Genomic DNA, 22,475 nt, shown 5'->3' with positions numbered 1-22,475 from the left:
ATGCTAACCAAATATTCACATTTCTACTAATTTCCATTGTATTACTAATAAATACTTGATACTGATAATAGATGCAGAAATTACAATGTTCTGTTTCAAATTTAGTGTCACTTTTGAAGATGCAACATATAAGGTAAACTGACAGCCCCATCGCTGTCATGACAGTAATATATATATATATATATATATATATATATATATAGTTTATTATTGTATTTGTATATTATTTTTTAGCCTGTTTTATTTTCATCATGACCGTTTTTAATTGCTCTTTAATGTTTCAAGTAAAGCACTTTGAATTGCCTTGTTGGTGAAAGGTGCTGTAGAAATAAAGTTGCTTTGCCTTACAACCTCAGCCTGTCAGTCAGTCACCAGGGCATACAAAACCACTGTTGTGCCTGGCTGCTCGTCTCCGAGGAAGTGTGTTGACATCAACAGCACCGCGACCGCTTTCGGCTCGCCATTAATATAATATCGCAGCAAACGCTGTCTGCGTGAAGTTATGAAAAACTGTAACCACACTTGAAACCACTTTATCGGCATTTCCGTGACTCACCGTGACTTCAACAAAACTGACGTAGTTTGCATCGTCTGCAGCTCTGTGTGTGTGCGAGTGAATGTGTTTGTGTCAGAGCTTTGCTCTCTGTCAATTTTCAGAGAGGACAGATAAGCTTGCGCTAACGCGTTCTCAGGTACCGAAATTTCAAAGTTTAACGTGTAAAAAAAAAAAGGGGGGCAAATTTACTGGTCGCACATGTGCGACTGGATGTAAAATTCAGTCGCCCACTCTCAAATTTTGGTCGCAGTCTGGAGCCTTGCTGGCAGTAATTCTATTGTCTTAAATCAACAAGGTCATTATTGTGCTATACTGCCACCTACTGATACAGAATAGTATTTAATTTCTCTGCCAGTCATCATATTGCAGGCACAGATGCAATAAAAATGGCAATAAAAAAATTTGTTGGACCAATTAAGTAAAATCGGATGATTTCTCACGGCACACAGGACGATCTCTCATGGCACACTAGTGTGCTGCGGCACAGTGGTTGAAAATCACTGGTCAACATAACATGTCATAGCATGTTACCACTTTATGTAAAACTGTTCATTTATCAGACAGACTGAAACTCAACTTCTAATAAATCAGAAAACAAACACACCACAAATATGAACTAAACACTAAATCTAATGTAGGCTATAGCCTATGGCATAATTTAAACAAGTCTCCCGAAAAGAAACGGTTATATCTCTCGTGTGTGTGTGTGTGTGTGTGTGTGTGTGTTAATCTTATGATGGACATGTGTTGATATTTAAACAAACGATCCATCAACAGTGAAATAAAAGCCTCTTATTTACGGGACTGGTCTAAAAGACCTCCGGCATACAGCGGGATCTCTGAGTGTGACTGTCCGAGCGACGAGCTGGTGGCCGCGTCACTTTATGGAGCTCCGAAAACTTTGGAGCAAATTGTTAATTCAGCAAAGATTTTCGCAAGACTGCCTATATTCATAATCTAAACCATTCATTTCTCGCCTAAAATGTTCTCAGAAGTGAATTTAGTGGTGAATAAGAGGGCAAAAATGGTTTGTTTTTGGGCTGTCTATGTACCGGAAACCTGACCATCATTGAATGCTGAAATGAATGTTGGGATACGGGTGCTGCGAAGTTCATACAAGTTACCAACCAATGTATCCTCGGTAAAATGGGCGTGTCAAGAACATTTCTGTGAATCTTAACTGTTCTTGGTGAAATGCGAACTTGTATAAGTACGTATATATATATATATATATATATATATATATATATATATTGTATATTGTAACTTGTGTATTGGGACAGTAATTTGGCAACACGAAATTATGTTTCACAGGGACACAAGAACACAAGTCAAGAAGTCAATAGAAGAACACCGATTGAGAAACGCCCTATTTTTTGGGCATTTTCAGCCTTTATTTTGATAGGACAGCTAAAGACATGAAAGGGAAGGGAGAGGGGGAATGACATGCAGCCAAGGGCCGCAGGTCGGAGTCAAACCCGTGGCCGCTGCGTCGAGGAGCAGACCTCTATATGGGCGCACGCTCTACCAACCTGGCTACCCGGGCGCCCGATAGATAACTTTTCACATAACGTAAATAGTGTATACTTGAGGAGCATCTACTGTATACAAACCTAAGCATTGAAATTATAAAATCAAATTCACTAAAAACCAAACCTTAATCTTATGAACACAAACTTTAGTCATATGAAATTTCCTTCTTTTTTTCTAAGATTCAACAACTTTAATGTACCTGAGGGGCAATTTGCTTTGCAGACAGAAGTCCAACACAAATACACACAATACATCATACAAATACACCTTTCCCTTTCTGAGGAGTCCCACTGACTCAGTTCCTACATTGTTGTTGGTTTTTCTTTGTAGGAGCCTCACCGGGTTTATCCGTCCATCCCTGCAAACCAGCGCAGACCAATCAGAGTTCTCTCACTGTTTGATGGCATAGCAACAGGTGAGAACACACCTGGGCCCCGTTTCCCAGCAATAATCACCTTAATTACATTATATATATATATGCAGTAGAATTAATTATTCTACTGCATATCTGTTTAAAAATAGGTTGTTTTGGGGGTCTGTTAGAGGCTTACAGCAGGTATATGTCTGTGTGTCTTTCTTTAGGCTACCTGGTGCTGAAGGATCTCGGCTTTAAAGTAGAGAAATATGTTGCCTCAGAGGTTTGCGAGGATTCGATTTCCGTGGCGACTGTTGGCCACGATGGGAAGATCATCCACGTTGGTGACGTCCGGTTCATCACCGAGGAACACGTACGTTGCGTTTCCATTCCTCCCCATCCTTACACCCTAGGAGTGGAATGGTTTACAAAAGTCACAGTTTTGGCCTCATGGCGTTTTGGGCACATTGCCAATTTCAGCATGCTTTTCAAATGCAAATAAAGTTAACCGTTTGCCTCAACATAATCCTGGCTAAGAACATAAGGAACATGAAGACTTCTTCAGTGTCAAATCTTTATCAAAAGAATAGGTGTTTCTGTTTAGTGCAAACAGAAACACCTATTAAGGGGAACTTGGTGCATTTGTCATTGTTGTTTGACCGTTTGTAGACGTAACAAGTTGCTCAGTTGATCAAATCAAATAACCAAAAGGAGATCATCATTAGTACCCGATTCAGTTGTAACAGATGAATTTAGGGTGAATATTAGTGGCCATCATATCTACGTTTACATCTAACTCAATGCGTCACATTGACACACATGTTTTCATACATTGTACGTATACATTGTATTCTTCATACTGTGAACTACATTGTCCAACATTACATTTTAACACATATTTAAAAAGGTTTTAATTGTAAATGTAAGTTTTCTATTTGTGATTCTTGACTTTTGCAGTACTTTCTTTTCTCTAAAAATGCAGCCTTGTTAATTTTATATAAAAATATTATTTGAGACTAAGGCCATCAACTCACTTTTTTTAAACAACAGCATCCTGTTCCAGTCGATGGAAATATTAGTTTTTCCACTTGAAATGAAAGTGCACTCTTTGAAATCCAATGAAAAGCATATGGCTGCCACTGTTATTAAGAAGGAGGACCGTTGGCTCAACACTGAACTAAACCAGCTCCTTGTTCCTCTTTGACGATCCAGATGGAGCAGTGGGGTCCGTTTGATCTGCTGATCGGTGGCAGCCCCTGTAACGATCTCTCCATCGTCAACCCCTTGAGAAAAGGCCTCTACGGTACGGAGCTGTGTTGTACCCCTGTATGTCAGCTTTAAAGCCTCTGAACAGCCACGCACGTGTTTAGAGTTCTTGTGGCTGATTAGACCTCTGCTCAGGTTGAAGGTGGGCTGGAAATTTGATGGGAAATTATTACATCACAGGTTTCATTTACCAATAAGAATGATGTAGGTGTTATTTGTCCCGCCCTAACAGGTGCAACAGAGCTAATGGGAGGCTCAGGAAGATGTCAATCAATCAGTCTATACACCCCCACACAATCCTGAGAAGAGATCTAATCAGCCAGAATAACTGAAAACACCTGTGTGGGAGTCCAGGGCCTTTAAGTAGATATTGTCAACGATTACGAGATGTGTTTCTAATCACTAAGTCACTGAATCACTACTTTTCAAATGGTGAGGTCTGTGGACTGTGGTTCAGACAAAGGGGAACTTGGTGCATTTGTCAGTGACTACGTTTACATGCAGCCAATAACCTGTTCAAAACCGGAATATTAGCAATAACCCGGTCGCGCACGGCCATGTAAACACCGGCAAAAACCCGAATATGCTCATATTCCGGTTTTTAAAAACCCGAAAATGATCCCTGGGTTATCCCTTTTCTAACCCGAAATTTTGGTCATGTAAACGCGTATCTGCATATCCCCATCAAAAGGAACATTGATTTGTGTTCTGCGCATGTTCTATTCGCAAGGAATCTTGGTCTTTTGAGTAGAGGAAGTTCTTGTATGCGACAGAAAACCTGCGCGCAGTATACCGGAAGTAAACAGGAAGTAGAGGTAAACATGGCGAGATGCAGCACAGCACCACACTTTTGGAGCGAGGAGGAAACCAATTTCTTCATTAGTGTGGTGAAAACCATGAATATAATGTCTTTTGTTGACGGCAGAAAGTACCGAGATAGTGAGATTTATAAGAAGGTGACCGAAAAGTTACGCGAAGCAGGGTTTGTCCGTACGTCCAGACGCTAACCGTGCGTCGCCGTTTACATCGGGATATTGCCAGTTGATTACAAATGCCACGTATACAGGAGTAACTCTCTCTGCTCACGCATGTAAACGGGTTATTCCGAATGTTTCAGAAACCCGAATAGTGACCTTAACCCGACCATAACCCCAAAATTGACAGCTTGTAAACGTAGTCGTTGTTTGACCGTTTGTAGACGTTACAAGTTGCTCAGTTGATCAAATCAAATAACCAAAAGGAGATCATCATTAGTACCCGATTCAGTTGTAACAGATGAATTTAGGGTGAATATTACTGGCCATCATATCTACATTTACATCTAACTCAATGCGTCACATTGACACACGTGTTTTCATACATTGTACGTATACATTGTATTCTTCATACTGTGAACTACATTGTCCAACATTCCATTTTAACACATATTTAACCCTCATGCCCTCCTTAAAAAAACTTACTCTCGACACCTTCGAGGCAAAAATGTCCACGCACACAAAAACTGTTATTAAATCATCATATATCAATATTTTTTTCTGCTTTTTTTTCATAAATCACTTAAACAACTTCTAACCTAATCAAAACTACCAAACATTCAATCATTTTCAGGATTTTAACCCTTTAAATGCCATTTTATGTATTTGAAGTATTTCATTTTTTATTACAAAAAACACAAAAAATGATTTTTTTTCCATATAATGAATAATATCTAGATGGGGCTTTGGTGGTGATTAGAGGCTTGGATATGTCAAAGATAAGCAACAAAATTAATTTGATTGCATTAGTATTGTTTACATAGTTCCAGATACTCCCTTTGGACACCTTGGAAACATGTACATGTCCAAAAAACTGATATTAAATCATCATATATCAATATTTTTTTCTGCTTTTTTTTCATAAATCACTTAAACTACTTGTAAATTGCTCAAAACTACCAAAAACTTAATAATTTTCTGGATTTTAACCCTTTAAATGCCAGTTTTAAATCTTTGAAGTAACAATTATTTATGAAAAACCCAACAAAACATTAATTATTTTCCATAAAATAAATCATAGGGGAATGGGGCTTTGGTGGGGATTAGAGGCTTGGATATGTCAAAGATAAGCAACAAAACTGATTTGATTGCATTAGTATTTTTTATGTAGTTCCAGATACTCCCTCTGGACCCCCGGGGCAAAAATGGCCCCATTGACTTCCATTATAACCACATGTTTTGATCTCACTGCCTTTACAGTATAAAACCATGCATTCTGTAATGTCATCATTTCATTTGGAAGAAAACTAGTCATATTTGACATTTTTACAGTATTTCACCAGATTCAACCATTTTGCCCTTGTAGGCCGATGCATGAAATGATAGTTATATTATGTAGCTGTGTGTGTGTGTGTGTGTGTGTGTGTGTGTGTGTGTGTGTGGTTGTATGTGTGTTTGTGTGTGTGTGTGTGTGTGTGTGTGTGTGTGTGTGTGTATATATGTGTATGTGTGTGTGTGAGAGTTTGCGTAAACCTGTAAGCAAGCAATGATCACTTTAGGGCTGAAAAAAGGCATCTTTTGAATGATACATTTCATGTGTCTTTGAAGACGTGCTTGAATAAAAACATTGTCTCCTGCATTTGCTGTAAACTGGCGCTTATCATTTCAAATGGTTTGTGGGACATGGTGGCCCTGAAGACTGGTCTCCCACTATGGACATCCCACAGGCTCCGGGTGGATTCCCCTTTGGACCGGTACACACCTGCCAAGTGTGAAGTCCCATGTATGTTCAAATCTCTTGAGCATCCACATCACTCCATCCTGAGATTGAACACCTCCCGTGTAGGTTTGTCATTTCCTGAATCAGCTGATCATGTCAGGAGTGAAGAAAAGGTCGAAAGAGGATGCCACATCATGGATTCTTGATATGGCATATCTCGTGGGCTCTGACATCATGCCGGTCGGTGCTTGAATGTTGCGCAGCGTCTCAGTATTAGATGGAGACCAGACTTGCCAATTCTTCACTGTCCACTCAATGTTAGGATGGACAGGATCTTCAGTGTCCTCTCCACTTTCAGAGGAAGGGTTAGAGGCACTCACAGAGTTGGAGGACTCCAGTGACTATTTTGTCAGACTCCAGAAACTTGTGTCATCTTCAGATGAGTCCTGCAGTTGGCTGGAAGATAAAGGCTCCTTCTCTTTGCTCCAGGTCTTTCTCCTTCTCTAGAGCCAGGTGCATAAACACACTAATAGTTGTTTCTGTTTACAACAAATGCAGGAGACAATGTTTTTAGTCAAGCACGTCTTCAAAGACACATGAAATGCATCCTTCAAAGAAGACGCCCTTTTTCACCCAGATTTACACAAACTCTCTCTCACACACAGACATGCATGCATGCCACACACACACACACACACACACACACACACACACACACACACACACACGGCTCCATAATATAACTGGCTAAAGTAAGGTGCGCTTTTTCACCACTAAAATTATCATTGTTTGTTTACAGATTTACACAAACTCTCTCTCACACACAGACATGCATACATACATGCACACACACACACACACACACATACGCATACATACACACACACACACACATACGCATACATACACACACACACACACACAACAACACACACACACACACACACACACATACGCATACATACACACACACACACACACACACACACACACACACATACACATACATACACACACACACACACACACACACACACACACACACACACGGCTCCATAATATAACTGGCAAAAGTAAAGTGCGCTTTTTTCACCACTAAAATTATCATTGTTTGTTTACAGATTTACACAAACTCTCTCTCACACACAGACATGCATACATGCATGCACACACACACACATACACATACATACACACACACGCATACATACACGCACACACACACACACACACACACACCCAACCCACACACACACACCCACCCACCCACAGACACACACAAATATACATATATACACACACACACACAGACACACAGACACACACACATATACACACACATACACACACACACACACGGCACGCACAAGACACACACGCACACACACACACACACACACACACAGCTCCATAATATAACTATAATTTCATGCATCGGCCTACAAGGGCAAAATGGTTGAATCTGGTGAAATACTGTAAAAATGTCAAATATGACTAGTTTTCTTCCAAATGAAATGCTAACATTACAGAATGCATGGTTTTATACTGTAAAGGCAGTGAGATCAAAACATGTGGTTATAATGGAAGTCAATGGGGCCATTTTTGCCTTGAAGGTGTCCAGAGGGAGTATCTGGAATTACATAAAAAATACTAATGCAATCAAATCAGTTTTGTTGCTTATCTTTGACATATCCAAGCCTCTAATCACCACCAAAGCCCCATCTACATATTATTCATTATATGGGAAAAAATCATTTTTGTGTTTTTTTTAATAAAAATGACATACTTCAAATACATAAACTGGCATTTAAAGGGTTAAAATCCTGAAAATGATTGAATGTTTGGTGGTTTTGATTAGGTAAGAAGTTGTTTAAGTGATTCATGAAAAAAAAGCAGAAAAATATTGATATATATTGTGTGCGTGGACATTTTGCCTCCGAAGGTGTCCAGAGGGTACAAAATGAATCATTTAAGTATAAAAGACATGTAAGAGTAAAAAACACTGGATTTAAAAAATTTGACTGAAAAGAAGGATTCCTACAAAATTTCATGCCATAAGAAGTAACACAGCAAAAATGATCACGAAATGAAAAAAAAAACTTGAGAAAAATGTACAAAAATGACCGAAGAGGGCATGAGGGTTAAAAAGGTTTTAATTGTAAATGTAAGTTTTCTATTTGTGATTCTTGACTTTTGCAGTACTTTCTTTTCTCTAACGTTGTTTATTGTGAAGGTTATTAACCAAAATACCAAGGCAAACCCTTTGTTGGTGAAAACCTACTTGGCCAAAGAGAGGTGAAGTCCCTCCCCTTCCGGTGGACCACCATAGGACCTTATTTTGGGAAAAATATGTACGATAGTAAATGGGGGGTGGGAGACAAATGCGGCTTGAATTGAGCCATAATTACATATATGATATTGGCCAATTTAAAAGATTATTTTGCAAGTCAGGAATGTCTCAGTTTTTTGTAAAACTGTTAAAGTATAAGACTGAAAATACACACACACATGCAATTCAAACTCTCCCTGTTTACTACAGTACAAATGTATGAAATAAGGTCCCATGGGGTCCACTGGAAGGGGGGGGGGGACTCTGCCTCTTTACAATACAGACTCAGATTGTGTGTATTAGTGTTAGAAACTAATATGAAGATGTTCTTCTTTGCTGCAATTCCCTCCTCTCTTGGGCAGAGGGCACCGGCAGGCTGTTCTTTGAGTTCTACCGCATCCTTCAGCTGCTGAAGCCCAAAGAGGAAGACCCCAGGCCCTTTTTCTGGCTGTTTGAGAACGTGGTCTTCATGAACACCCACGACCGAGTCAACATCTGCCGCTTCCTCGAGGTTGGCCCATCTACTTCTCTTTGGTTTTACCTTAAGGGGTCCTCTCTGTTTTTATCCTTTTGCGTTTTCCTCTCCCTCCCCACCCCTTCCTCCTTTCCTCGTTCCTCTGCTGTTTTTCTCTCACCAACATGTTTTAAACTCGGAGAGAATGTCTAATTCTTTTGACAGTGCAACCCGGTGCTGGTGGACGCCATCAAAGTCAGCCCTGCTCACAGACGCCGTTACTTCTGGGGAAACATCCCGGGGATGAGCAGGTGAGACGCTCAAATAAACAGGAATTAACAGGCTTAAATTACTCAACACTAATAATATGTTGTGTTGTAATCGTTTCAGTGATCAACGATCCAATATCATCATTGCAAAGTCAAAATAACAATACATATAATGTTTAAGATGTGGGTTTATTTTGAAATTCCAACTTGTTATTTTAAATGGAAGCATAACATAATGTTTGCCTGTGTGTTTGCTGTTTATCTCCCATCAGGCCCATTATAGCATCCCAGAATGACAAGCTGGATCTCCAGGACTGCTTAGAGATCGGCAGAGAAGCCCGGGTCAGGGACTGAGCCTGCTGGTTCACTTCTATTCAGTTCTTTACAGTCCCCCCAAGTGACCTAATTAATGTGCCTTTATTTCTCTAAACAGTTATGATTACAATTAGGGCTGGGACGATATGCTTTTGTCCTGATTTGATTATTTCCCGATACATGGGCGACCGATTGGATTTGTATTGCGATATTTATTTATTGCGATTCTAGAAGTATTGAGTATTGGGATTTACTTTTCCTTCTTTAACAAAAAGCAAAGTTGAATAAAACACTTATGGAGACAATATATCATGAGACATTTCTAAAAACTAAATGTTTTCTAATGTATTGACTTTGTAAAGAAGAACAGAACATGGATTATCTGCTTTGGCTCGGTTTTGCTGAAAAAGGATATGATGTAGTTGCCGTCGGCGGTACTGCAGAAACAGAACATATTTAGCTCAATCATTGGTTAAAAATAATAATATTGATTCCTTGAAAAAAAAAAATAATCATGGTACATATGATTTTTTTTTTCCCCACCTCTATTTACAATGTTGATTAAGGTATGAATAATCACTGGCTCTATGTTTCTATTCCAGGTCGCCAAGGTAAGGACCATCACCACCAATTCTAATTCTCTGAAGCAGGGCAGCTCTTCTCTGCTGCCCGTCCTCCACAACGGCAAAGAGGACAACCTCTGGATCACAGAACTGGAAAAGTAGGTTTGCGTGCGTGCGTGCGTGCTGTATCTTGCAATGTAGTAAAAAAAAAAAATTGTACCACAGGTATACATAATTTGTGTGGCACCACATCAGCAAATAGCATTATGACCTTTCAACAGAAGAAAGAAAGTTATTTTCACACAGTGTCCCAGTGACACGCTGAGCCCCACCTCACCTTATTTCTTAAATGTAACTATATCTGCAACTAACGATTATTTATTATTTTTTTCAGTTAATCATTTGGTTTATAAAACTTCAGAAACATGTAAATAATTCCAATATTTCTTAGAGTTCAAGGTGTCTTCAAATGTCTGCCCAAAACCTATCACTATTCTGTTTACTGTCATTAAGAAAACCAGCAGAAATCCACTCTCCCAAAGCTGGAGCAGAGACACATATGCTGTGTAACCCATATGTGCCTTGTCCTTTATTCTTCCCCAGGATCTTTGGTTTCCCCAAGCACTACACCGACGTGAGGAACATGAACCGGCAGCAGAGGCAGAAGGTGCTGGGGAAGGCATGGAGTGTGCCGGTCATCCGTCACCTCTTCGCTCCCCTCAAGGACTATTTTGCCTGTGAGGAGCTGCCTCCTTTAACCACGTCCGCCACCTCCTCCTCCTCCACCTCCCCGTCCTCCCCTGCCTCTCCAGAATTTCAGCAGCTGAGATAGGGGAGGCTGGGAATGTTTGGTACGTGTGTTTGTGTGGAGGGTGTTTTTTTTCACACCACACTTTGTATGAGAACTCGGTGGAGCTCACAGACGAGTTTTTGCAGATCACTGCCACGGGGACATTTAGTCAGCTATGCACTCGAGTCTCTTGCATCGCATCACGTGTGCTGTTTGTCTGCACAGCCGACAGTCACTTTGGCCTCCAACTATGCTCCGTCCAATTCATGCTTCCATGCTGATTTCCTCCAGGCCTGTGTTATCAATTATCCTCTAAACTATTTGTTTGTATCGTTAGAATTTAAACATGAATATTGATCCCATATCCTCAGGTTATATATGGGTCAAAATATGGCATATGTCCTTGAGATTTTTAACCATTTTTAAATAAATAGATTAGAAATAATGTTTACATGGTGATTGTGAGAAGTCATAAACAACCTCAACATTTGTTTTTAAAAGTGTGAATCATGTTAAACTGAGAGCTCCCTCGCTACTTTACTGTGACCTTCTAATCATGCTTCCTCGAGAAATTACCAACTTGCATTATTTTGTATTCAGATATATGAGAAGATACAAGGTTTTTGTGGCGCACTATCGTATCTTTTTATTCAGTTTTTAACTTTTTTTATACCTTTTTGTTCTTTCTTAGTATCTTTTTTTTTTTTTTACTGTGTGTGTGTGTGTGTGTGTGTGTGTGTGTGTGTGTGTGTGTGTGTGTGTGTGTGTGTGTGTTTGTGTTTGTGTGTGTGTGTGTGTGTGTGTGTGTGTGTGTGGTGCAAATAAAATAAACAAAGTCCACACTGATGATAACCGCTACATGCTGCCTTCTGATAATCACCTGTATCATGTTTTACTTTAGAGAAACAGTGAATGTTGTGACATATATAGAGGCATTAAACCTCATTATATATATTACCCAAAGTTGATCATTCATTGTTTTCACGCAATGGAAGAACCAATCCACAAACTATCTCATCTGTTTTCCAACCAGCAGCTTTATTTGATGTTAAAAAGTAGTGTTACAAGTTTCTTTTCTTCATCAGGGGAACTAAAATGAAATAATTAAATATCAAGTGACTCTTTGTTTCAATGTTTAATGTTTTATTGTTATTGCCTTAAAGGGATAGTTGAGATGTTTTGAAGTGTGGTTGTATGGATTACTTCTCCATAGTCAGTGTGTTAGCTCCAGTAGATGGGGGTCAGCACTCCCCCAGTTTGGAGCAGCAGGCAGGAGTACCGACACAGAAGCTAAGCAATGTCCTGCTGTTTTAGACTCCTAAAAACATCTATATCAGTTTAAGTGTGTCCTATATTTAGAATATTTTCACCCCTTTACCTTGGTGTCAGACAGCTCTTTAGGACGGGGACCTGAAGCTCTTATCTCTGCTCTATTCAAAGCCACCAGACTCCTTTGACAAAAACAGTCATTTTACCTGGCAGAACACGGGAGTTGTTTGTCTACCGCTGCCTAAATTGGTTTGTTTGTTTGTTTATATTATTGTGTGACTTTAGTGAATCCGAACTAACCCTTTAAAATACCAAAATCACATTAGCATGCCAACCGCCATCTACTGTTGGTAATACACTAACGATGGATAACAATACAAACCCACTTCAAAAAAAAAACTCTGAACTATCCCTTTAATTTCATTTTATCTTAAATTGTTATGTTGTTGTGATGATCCTAGACCACTGATGCACCATTTGGCCTAGTTGACTGATTATTGTATAAAGTATTAGTACACAGTACTGTGATCTATTCTGACTGATGATTGTATCATGGACATTGGAAGTGGGCTGTACAATATTTTTGCCCATAAAACCAGGGGGATGGATTGAGAGGCATGAAGCTGTGAATGTTCAGTCTGTCAAGTATCCATCCTGTCATCTTTGTACTGTACCAGATTTTACTGTTACTGATATTGTTTTTAATGAGGGACGTGTTTGGGCAAGTGATAGAATGCAAATAAGGATGATTTTACTTGGAACTGATGACCAGCAATAAAATAACTACATCTCCCAATGTCCCCAGGGATGGGCTCTTCATTTCACTTCTGTCTCATATGCTGACGTTTGGTTATCTGGTGTTAAGGTTGGAAGCTACCATTGAGGACAAGAAGTCAAAATGAGATCTACAAAAATGGTAGGGTTAACTGAATAAATAGTAAAAATCCAAAAGAGTTCTTTTTTTTCTTCCATTTAAGACCTCAGTATTTCTAAAATCCTGCCTAAAAGACCAACAATTCCCAAGATGTCCCAGTCCCATGCTCGTGTGTGTGTGTATATTCATTAGTGTTATTTAATATGAATAAAAGATCTTCACGTCTACGCAAAAAAAGTCGTGGTTCCGTTTAGGCGTTTCCCTTTCCGTTGTGACGTCAACAAATCGGTTCTTCCGCTGCCGGTGGGGCGAACGTGAGCTGCCAAGAAGAAAAAGAAGAGGAGGAAAAAGCAGAAGTGTCTATACCGTCGAAACAATTACAGATAGCGCTTTTTATGACACTGACTTACGCTCCAGAAAAATAATCAAAGCATCGTGTCCAAGATCTGAGAAAGCCATCCCACTCCAGGTAACGTTAGGTAGGTGGAACGGCTGAAACACGGGGGCTTTTAGCGTTATTAGCCGGCATGTGAAAGGCGGCTGTTGGAGAAGGCGGCTAAACTGTGTTAGCTGAGATGCTAGTTTGTGATGTCTGTTTCTCGAGTAAAGCAGCAAGGGCGAGGCTTCCCATATATGTAGCCCGCTTCTGTAACTGCTGAAATGCGGACAAAGCCAGAGCCTTCGAGGTCCGTTACTGTTGCATTAACAGTGACGAGATAGCTAGCTAGCTCAAGCTAGCGGGGTGCTGTGTGAGTCCAGGGCGGGGAAGACGTCTCAATGTCTGCGATATGAACTGACTCACATTAGCCGGTGGTCGAGTTTAGCCGGGGACAGAAACGGGGCTAAGTTAAAGCTACATGTTGGTTGCCAATACACGCAAATTGGGTCCTAATTGAATCAGTTGTCAGGTGTGGCTTGTCATACATCCCGTTGGGTAGCCGCAATGCTAATTGAGAGCTAAGTTAGCTGCTAGCTTATACGTTTCTACCCGGGCCCTGTTTCATTTAGCTAACAGTTACTATAGTTACTTTTAACCGTTACTTGCTATCAGCCGGCGTGTCAGTGAGAAGAGCTGCAACAAACTGATATTTTTTATAATTATTATTATTGGCAATCATACACGATAACAAATTGGTTTATTATTTTCTCGATTAAGGGAAGACACTACAAGTGAATAGGGTAAACATCTTAACTACCATATATCACCATGAAACGTCTCCGGTTGATTACTTAACGTTACATTGAGACGATTATTTTTTTGTATAACAAATTTTCTGAACTTGTGTATTTATCTAGCTAAATATGCAAATGAGACATCTTTAAGTGAACATTGGATAAAGCCAGGTTCAGAATTTTGTTGACATTTGAGTCAAAGGTTCTTATGGAGGACATTTTGGATATCTTTTTTTTTTTTAATCACTCCATAAAACTAGAAAACACTGTCAACAGCCTTAAAAACACATTCTCACCTGTTTTTATGAATAAAATGTATAAATCAGGCTATGAATGATATATGAACAAACCCCGCAATAAAAGAAAATTAAAACTACATCTTATTCCTCTAAGGTTACAGGTAGTACTTTACCAGCTCGGGCAGGACTAAATATCAAGATACATCGACATTGTGATTTGAGACTAGATTTCGTCTTAGACACACAAAACCGCCCCAAATTTCTTGGTGGAAAACGGACCAATCTGGAAACGTTTCTGCACTCCGCTGATTCAAACAGACGCAGTGTTGTTTGCTTCATTCATCATCGGCCAAATTGGCTAGCATCTTTAAAATGTTACCTGCCAAAGTTCATTTTTACCTGCATTTGGCAGGTTGGTGGGTTTCAATTTAAAGCTCTGCCCCCAGCCCTACTTTGATAACTGGTCTAGTCTAACCTGGACATGAGGGTTCCTGCTGTAGCTAGAGACCTTTATGGGGAGACATATGTCTGTAATACATGTAGTGCATACATTATGGCTTAAAACCTCAATTTCTAGTTTCTAACTTCTGTAATTGATAATGCTGAAGACAAATTAGAAATTGTGCTTATTATAAATTGTTTTGGATGCCAGTATATTTGGGTATGCCTACAGTGCAACCCTTTCCCTGTCAAAAAGCCAAAAGCGGTTGTTTTTTTTGGTTTTTTTTAACCACAAGCAAATCCAAAATAAGATGTCAATTTTGATGCCAAAGTTCAGACTTTCTCCATATTTGATGTGATTATATTACAATAAATCTAAATTCCTTATGAATTATACTATTGTGTGTGTGTGTAGAGCTGAAATTATTAGTTTATAAGTCGATTGAAAGACTATTTGGCAATTATTTTGATATTCTTTAAAAGTGCCAGTAATTCACTAGTTCCAGCTTTTCATATGTATGTATGTGTGTATATATATATATATATATATATATATATGTATGTATGTATGTGTGTATATGTATATATATATATATATATATATATATATATATATATGTATATGTGTGTATATGTATGTGTGTGTGTGTATATATATATATATATATATATATATATGTATATATATGTATATATATATATATATATATATATATATATATATATATATATATATATATGTATATATGTATATATGTATATATATGTGTGTTTATATATATATATATATGTGTGTATGTGTGTATATATATATATGTAGTGTGTATGAATGGAATTTGTAGATTAATTGATAATGAAAATAATTGTTAGTTGCAGGCCTGGTATTGCCTCAAAATTTAAGAGTAAATTATTTGAAGGCCATAGTTTGTCTATGACTTTGCCTCCACAAAAATAATGTATAATAATAATAAGCACAGTTGCTTGATTCAATTTTATTTATAGTATCAATTCATAACAAGAGTTATCTCAAGGCACTTTACAGATAGAGTAGGTCTAGACCACACTCTATAATTTACTAAGCCCCAACAATTCCAGTAGGCTAATTCCCCCAAGAGTAAGCATTTAGTGTGACAGTGGCGAGGAAAAACTCCCTTTTTAGGAAGAAACCTGGGACAGACCCAGGCTCTTGGTAGACGGTGTCTGACGGTGCCGTTTGGGAGGGTGTGATGAACAGTGGCAATAATAGTCACAATAAAGATAATGGATCAGTGACTAGAAATAGTAGTTGTAGTAGTTAATGGCTTAGCAGGGCACCGCAGGGTGTAGCAGGACGTAGCAGGACGTAGCAGGGCACTGCAGGGTGTTACAGGACGTAGCAGGGCACTGCAGGGTGTTACAGGACGTAGCAGGGCACTGCAGGGTGTTACAGGACGTAGCAGGGCACTGCAGGGTGTTACAGGACGTAGCAGGGCACTGCAGGGTGTTACAGGACGTAGCAGGGCACTGCAGGGTGTTACAGGACGTAGCAGGGCACTGCAGGGTGTTACAGGACGTAGCAGGGCACTGCAGGGTGTAGCAGCATGTAGCAGGTTTATTTACAAACCAGTTTGATGCCTCACAATGATGACACAACGTCAAGGATGCATATTAACGGTCAGCCACTATGTACTGTGATCAGTTTGAGTTTGTCTGCTCTACCAGCCACTCTGACAGGTAAACCAGTCATCATGTACATGTTGCTCACACTTGTTCTCTGCTCTGTGTCAGCAGGTGACCGACAATGGCTGTAAACGTGTACTCGACTTCAGTGACCAGTGACAACTTGAGTCGTCATGACATGTTGGTCTGGATCAATGACTCTCTACAGATGAACCTCACCAAAATAGAAATGTTGTGTACAGGTAAGACATGTCTTTTTGTTTTAAAATCTTTCTCTATTAATGGGAGGACCACATAGGTTTCATTTATGGACTGTTGTCTGACCTCTTGAAAGCATGTGTGCTATTTTGTATGACTATTATGTATGTTGTGATTGTGGAACAGGAGGCCAGTCGCAGCTGATGATGAATACGTTGACTATGTGAGAGAAAAAAACACTGAAGCTTCTGTTTTCATCACATGAGCCACATTGTCTTTGTCTCGTCAAAGATCAACTAGGAAAACTTTAATCCTACACGGAAAGTAAAAGTAAAATAAAAAGTTTCCAGTTTAAGATTGTAACTTAAGTTAATCACTATTGGCTAACTGCACACATTGTACTTCTGTTAAAATGTATACCGAATGCATTAGAAATGTCCTCATCTAGTACGTCAGCATTAGTGGCCTTGCTCCTTTCTTAAAGGGGACCCATTATATAGCATTTTCAGGTTCATACTTGTATTTTGTGTTATTACTAAAACATATTTTGCTTTAATGTTCAAAAACAATTTAAAGGTGCAATATGTAATACTGACGGCAAGCGTTTAAAATGGTTACTCCAGTCCAAATTCAAAATACTTTATATAGATATGTTGGAGTTTCTGTGTGTTCCACGGTGGTTCATGATTTATTTTCATGAATGCAAATGTTTCAAAAATAGTTTTTGATTTAATTCTGTGATGTTGACATGGAAATGGCAGAGTAATATTTGAAGTGATGAGCCTGGTGTGCTGTCATCACGGATGTATTGGCTGATTTGAGCACGTTCTAGTTGACCAATCGGATGGCCTTTTCGAATTTACTTGTATAATTTTTGTTATTGAGGATGCATAAGGACATTATTAAGCTATTAAGTTAGTTAACAATCTTATTAATGACTGAATAAATTCTCTTTCCTATGAAAATAAATTTTCGAACGTTTTTAGGTCTTAAACTATATTTGTGGTGGCCTTAAAAATGGTCTTAAAAAGCCTCCCTTGTCTTCAGCTGTCCTATATGAAAGGCCTAAAATGCCCCCAAAAAATGATCTTTAAAAACGTTTTAAACACTATGAAGGTAAAAAAAAACACAAGCACTGAACTGCTCAGGAGTTTGTGTCCTGCAACAACAAAGCATGTCGCTTCAACTCTAGCTTCATCTCGTTTCTTTCTCCGCTGGCTGCCTTCACTTGCGGTTGAAAATGTTGGTGTTTGGTACAGCCCTACTGGATTGTTAATATGTAAACCCTCTGTGTGTAATTAAAAAGGTGTGTCAGATCAGCGGATGCAGGCATGGCATAGTCAAGTCCAGACAGAAGTAGTGTTTGGGCAATGGTAATATTGTAGAAATACATTCACCTAAAGGATTATTAGGAACACCTGTTAAATTTCACATTAATGAAATTATCTAATCAACCAATCACATGGCAGCTGCTTCAATGCATTTAGGGGTGTGGTCCAGGTCTAGACAATCTCCTGAACTCCAAACTGAATGTCAGAATGGGAAAGAGAGGTGATCTAAGCAACTTTGAGAGTGGTATGGTTGTTGGTGCCAGATGGGCTGGTCTGAGTATTTCACAATCTGCTCAGTTACTGGGATTTTCACACACAGCCATTTCTAGGGTTTACAAAGAATGGTCTGAAAAAGGAAGAACTTCCAGTATGCTGCAGTCCTGGGGGGCGAAAATGCCTTGTTGATGCTAGAGGTCAGAGGAGAATGGGCCGACTGATTCCAGCTGATAGAAGATCAACTTTGACTCAAATAACCACTTGTTACAACCGAGGTATGCAGCAAAGCATTTGTGAAGCCACAACACGCACAACCTTGAGGCAGATGGGCTACACCAGCAGAAGACCCCACCGGGTACCACTCCTCTACACTAAAAATAGGAAAATAAGGCAACAATTTGCACGAACACACCAAAGTTGGACAGTTGAAGACTGGAAAAATGTTGCCTGGTCTGATGAGTCTCAATTTCTGTTGAGACATTCAGATGGTAGAGTCAGAATTTGGTGTAAACAGAATGAGAACATGAATCCGTCATGCCTTGTTACCACTGGGCAGGCTGCTGGTGGTGGTGTAATGGTGTGGGGGATCCCTTTCTCCTTCAGAACTGCCTTAATTCTTTGTGTCATTGATTCAACAAGGTGCTGGAAGCATTCTTTATAAATGTTGGCCCATATTGATAAGATAGGGTCAAACACGGTATAAGTAGGGTGTTCCTAATAACCCTTTAGGTGAGTGTAGTTCACATGGATTACGGCTGGTGTTGTCTGAAAGTGTTAAATGTTGGTGCTGGATTTGTAGTTTAACACCTAATCAATACTTAAATGGAGTTTTTGTTGTTTTTGAATTTTTGTTCTTGTTTTTAGGCATCTCCTGATATTGAACATGCAGCACACACACTCAGTCCTTGTAACGATTTGACTATATTGGACATTAGCGTTATTTATTTGTGGATCATTTTAATCGTACAGGTGCTGCCTACTGCCAGTTCATGGACATGCTCTTTCCCAACTCTGTGCCTCTGAAGAAAGTAAAATTTGGTGCCAAGCTGGAGCATGAATACATCCATAACTTCAAGCTTCTGCAGGTTTCCTTCAAAAAGATGGGAGTCGACAAAGTAAGTAACAACACGCACCCAGTGCACAATGTGTACATGTTCGCTTTAAATTACAAGATGTGTTCTACTAAGTACAGAAGGTCTGAAGAAATTGCATGTTTTGTTGTTGATTGACCTTGCACCCGAGTTTTAAACGTAAAATGTATTTTAAAATAAGCAGCCCCTCATGTGCAAAATGTTCATACAGTCTGATAGCTGTCAATGCCGTGAGCAGCGGTGGTAAAAGCTGTGATGCTCACTGTGGCTGCATTTGTTAAAATGTTTAAAATGAATGAGAACATAACACTATATTTGTGACTTCAAAATTCCAGTTTATACAAGGGATTCTTAGGGGCCAAATGAAGTCCTGTGGTTTAAAGAAAAAAGGACAATTTTCATATTTTCTGGACCGAGCCTTTTTATTTTGTCGTATTGGCATTTCATATTTGATTGCTCAAAGATTTGGAAAAAATGAAGTTGACTCAGTTGAGTCACTTTATTTATTTGGTCACATTTGCGACTCTATAACTAAAGGTCGCACTCTAGAGTAGGGCTGGGCGATATGGCTGAAAACTGTATCACGATATAAGTGTTTCATATCGGTCGATATTGATAATTATTGATATTTTTTATGACCTATTTAAAATAAGGACCAGGAGAAAAATATATTAAATTTAAACATTTTTATTTTAAACTTAACCTTCCTCTGATTATAATCCCCTCAGTTATAAAAGCAGAAACGTCAACACAACCATGGAAATCACTCAAATAATTAAAATGTAAACATAAGTCTAAAATCACAGTGAAGAAAGAATAAGTAAGAACTGCTTAATAAGGTGTAATAAAATGGTGCAAAGTGTTAAATATAAACATAGAGAAACCTCAAACCTGAGAAGAACTATTTTCTGCAGGTTTAGTGCTAGGTTGGTAACCTGGCTTCTGGACAGTGCTCAGCATGTCTGCCTCCGTTATTTCTTTGTAGCGTTTAGTAAGGCGCTGATGCAGAGTACCTCTCCATGGCGGTCTGCTGCTTGTGCGGTGTAGCAGCTGCAGATGTTGGACGTTGCTGGCGAATACGGCTTTGCTCCAAAGTGTGAGCGCGGCTAAGGTGGTAAAACAAGTTTGCGGTAGTGTTGGTGGGGACGACGGTCAGACTTACAAAATCCCCAAAACTGCCATACTGACTTTTCCTGTTTTTATCAACAATTTCCTCGCTCGCTGCGGCACTCACTTTCCACTTATCGCTCCACGCCGCCGGTTCTGTTATTGTAGAATCCAACACGAGACAGCAATGTGGCGCAACCAAACATGATACTGTTACATGATTGGCTGTTAGAGTGTCACTCCCTACGTTACCAGAGAGTGAGTGCCTTTGTTCATGCAACCAAACTTGCTTTGCAACTTCTGGTTTCTTCCGAAGAAGAAAAAAACAATATATATAAAAAACAAGTTATCGAACGTTTTATCGAACGCATTTTCTATTGATATTGATTACGTGTCTATCGCAATACATATCGTTATCGTTTTATCGCCCAGCCCTACTCTAGAGCCCTGATTTTATTATTTAAACAAGTGTTATAACAGTGTTACTGGCATGGCTCCCATTATCCTCGGTGACACGCTCTCTAACACCTCGCCTGACAACTCTTCTCCAAAACAACCAGCTCTGAGATAACCGAGCTCCGCCCACAGCTTCACTCTCTCAAAGCAGATAAAAACAGGACACGTCATTTTACTGTGTGTAGTGTTAACTACGCTAAGTAACCGTGTGTTGTGAACTGCGTGTAGTGATTTTAAAAAAGAGAACGGCTCACTGATGTGAAGAACAGAGCAGAAATGCAAATGTAAAGTCCACTCACCCCGTCTCTGCCCAGTCATGCCCCAGCTGCCCGCACATTTCTTGACAAACTCCGACGCGCATGCGGAGATCGATCGATCTGTCGGTCTGTCTATCTAAGAAATGACACTTTGCTACAATGTAAAGTATTAAGTGTACAGCTTGTATAACAGTGTAAATGTGCTGTCCCCTCAAAATCATTCGTTTGTGTGTGTATATATATATATATATATATATATATATATATATATATATATATATATATATATATATATATATATATATATATATATATATATATATATATATATATATATATATATATATATATATATATATATATATATACACACACAAACTAATGATTTTGAGGGGGACAGCACATTTACACTGTTATACAAGCTGTACACTTAATATCTCCCTTTACATATATATATACATATATACATATATATACATATACATACATATACATACATATCAATACATATATATACATATTAATATGAGTGACATATACAAGAGCATAGCATATATATATATATATATATATATATATATATATATATATGTGTGTGAGACATATATATGTGTGAGTATATATATATATATATATGTGTATAGAGAGATATATATATAGAGAGAGAGAGAGAGACACATATATATATATATATAGAGGAGAGGAGACAGGAGATATATATATATATAGAGATATATATATACACATATATATATATATATATATATAGGAAAGAGTATATGTGGTATATATATGTATAGTATATATATATATATATATATATATAGTATGTGTATGTGTATATTTTGTATGGGGAGAGATACACATATATATATATATATATATATGCAGGAGGAGGAGAGGAGAGAGAGTATAATATATATACACACACATATATATATATATATATATATATATGTATAGTGGTGGTATATATATATAGAGAGAGAGGAGTATATACAGGAGAGAGAGAGAGGCAGGCAGTGGCAGTGGTGGAATGG

The 22,475-nt window shown here is 38.7% G+C and overlaps 2 protein-coding genes and 1 long non-coding RNA gene across 8 annotated transcripts in view; 2 read left to right on the top strand and 1 right to left on the bottom strand.

Annotated features, from left to right (window-relative positions):
* Nucleotides 1-11,825, top strand: part of LOC120559840 — a 37,122-nt gene extending 25,297 nt beyond the window's left edge. For all 3 annotated transcript variants that reach the window (XM_039801875.1, XM_039801874.1, XM_039801876.1), the window contains exons 19-26: nucleotides 2,420-2,504; nucleotides 2,672-2,817; nucleotides 3,657-3,747; nucleotides 9,096-9,244; nucleotides 9,413-9,498; nucleotides 9,729-9,798; nucleotides 10,374-10,492; nucleotides 10,938-11,825. In XM_039801875.1, coding sequence (XP_039657809.1) covers nucleotides 2,420-2,504; nucleotides 2,672-2,817; nucleotides 3,657-3,747; nucleotides 9,096-9,244; nucleotides 9,413-9,498; nucleotides 9,729-9,798; nucleotides 10,374-10,492; nucleotides 10,938-11,166 — 975 coding nt within the window. In that variant the 3' untranslated portion in view covers nucleotides 11,167-11,825. The remainder of the gene's footprint in view (nucleotides 1-2,419; nucleotides 2,505-2,671; nucleotides 2,818-3,656; nucleotides 3,748-9,095; nucleotides 9,245-9,412; nucleotides 9,499-9,728; nucleotides 9,799-10,373; nucleotides 10,493-10,937) is intronic.
* LOC120559841 lies at nucleotides 2,284-3,661 on the bottom strand. The gene is made up of 3 exons (XR_005639373.1): nucleotides 3,479-3,661; nucleotides 2,677-2,853; nucleotides 2,284-2,447 (listed from the first exon to the last, which is right to left on the bottom strand). It is a non-coding gene; the product is annotated as an uncharacterized LOC120559841 (long non-coding RNA).
* A 1,715-nt stretch (nucleotides 11,826-13,540) lies between the features above and the next one.
* Nucleotides 13,541-22,475, top strand: part of LOC120558871 (microtubule-associated protein RP/EB family member 1-like) — a 36,889-nt gene continuing 27,954 nt past the window's right edge. The window contains exons 1-3 of one of the 4 annotated variants that reach the window (XM_039800187.1): nucleotides 13,541-13,736; nucleotides 16,888-17,021; nucleotides 19,494-19,639. In XM_039800187.1, the coding sequence (XP_039656121.1) occupies nucleotides 16,901-17,021; nucleotides 19,494-19,639 (267 nt within the window). In that variant the 5' untranslated portion in view covers nucleotides 13,541-13,736; nucleotides 16,888-16,900. Of the gene's footprint in view, nucleotides 13,747-16,887; nucleotides 17,022-19,493; nucleotides 19,640-22,475 lie in introns of all 4 variants that reach the window. The other 3 variants (XM_039800186.1, XM_039800185.1, XM_039800184.1) reach the window with 3 other exon arrangements.

Source organism: Perca fluviatilis, chromosome 5 (genome assembly GCF_010015445.1).
Source record: "Perca fluviatilis chromosome 5, GENO_Pfluv_1.0, whole genome shotgun sequence".
Taxonomy (NCBI): domain Eukaryota; kingdom Metazoa; phylum Chordata; class Actinopteri; order Perciformes; family Percidae; genus Perca; species Perca fluviatilis.
The sequence above is the reverse complement of the archived record's forward strand: the minus strand, read 5'-3'. Positions and strand labels throughout refer to the sequence as shown.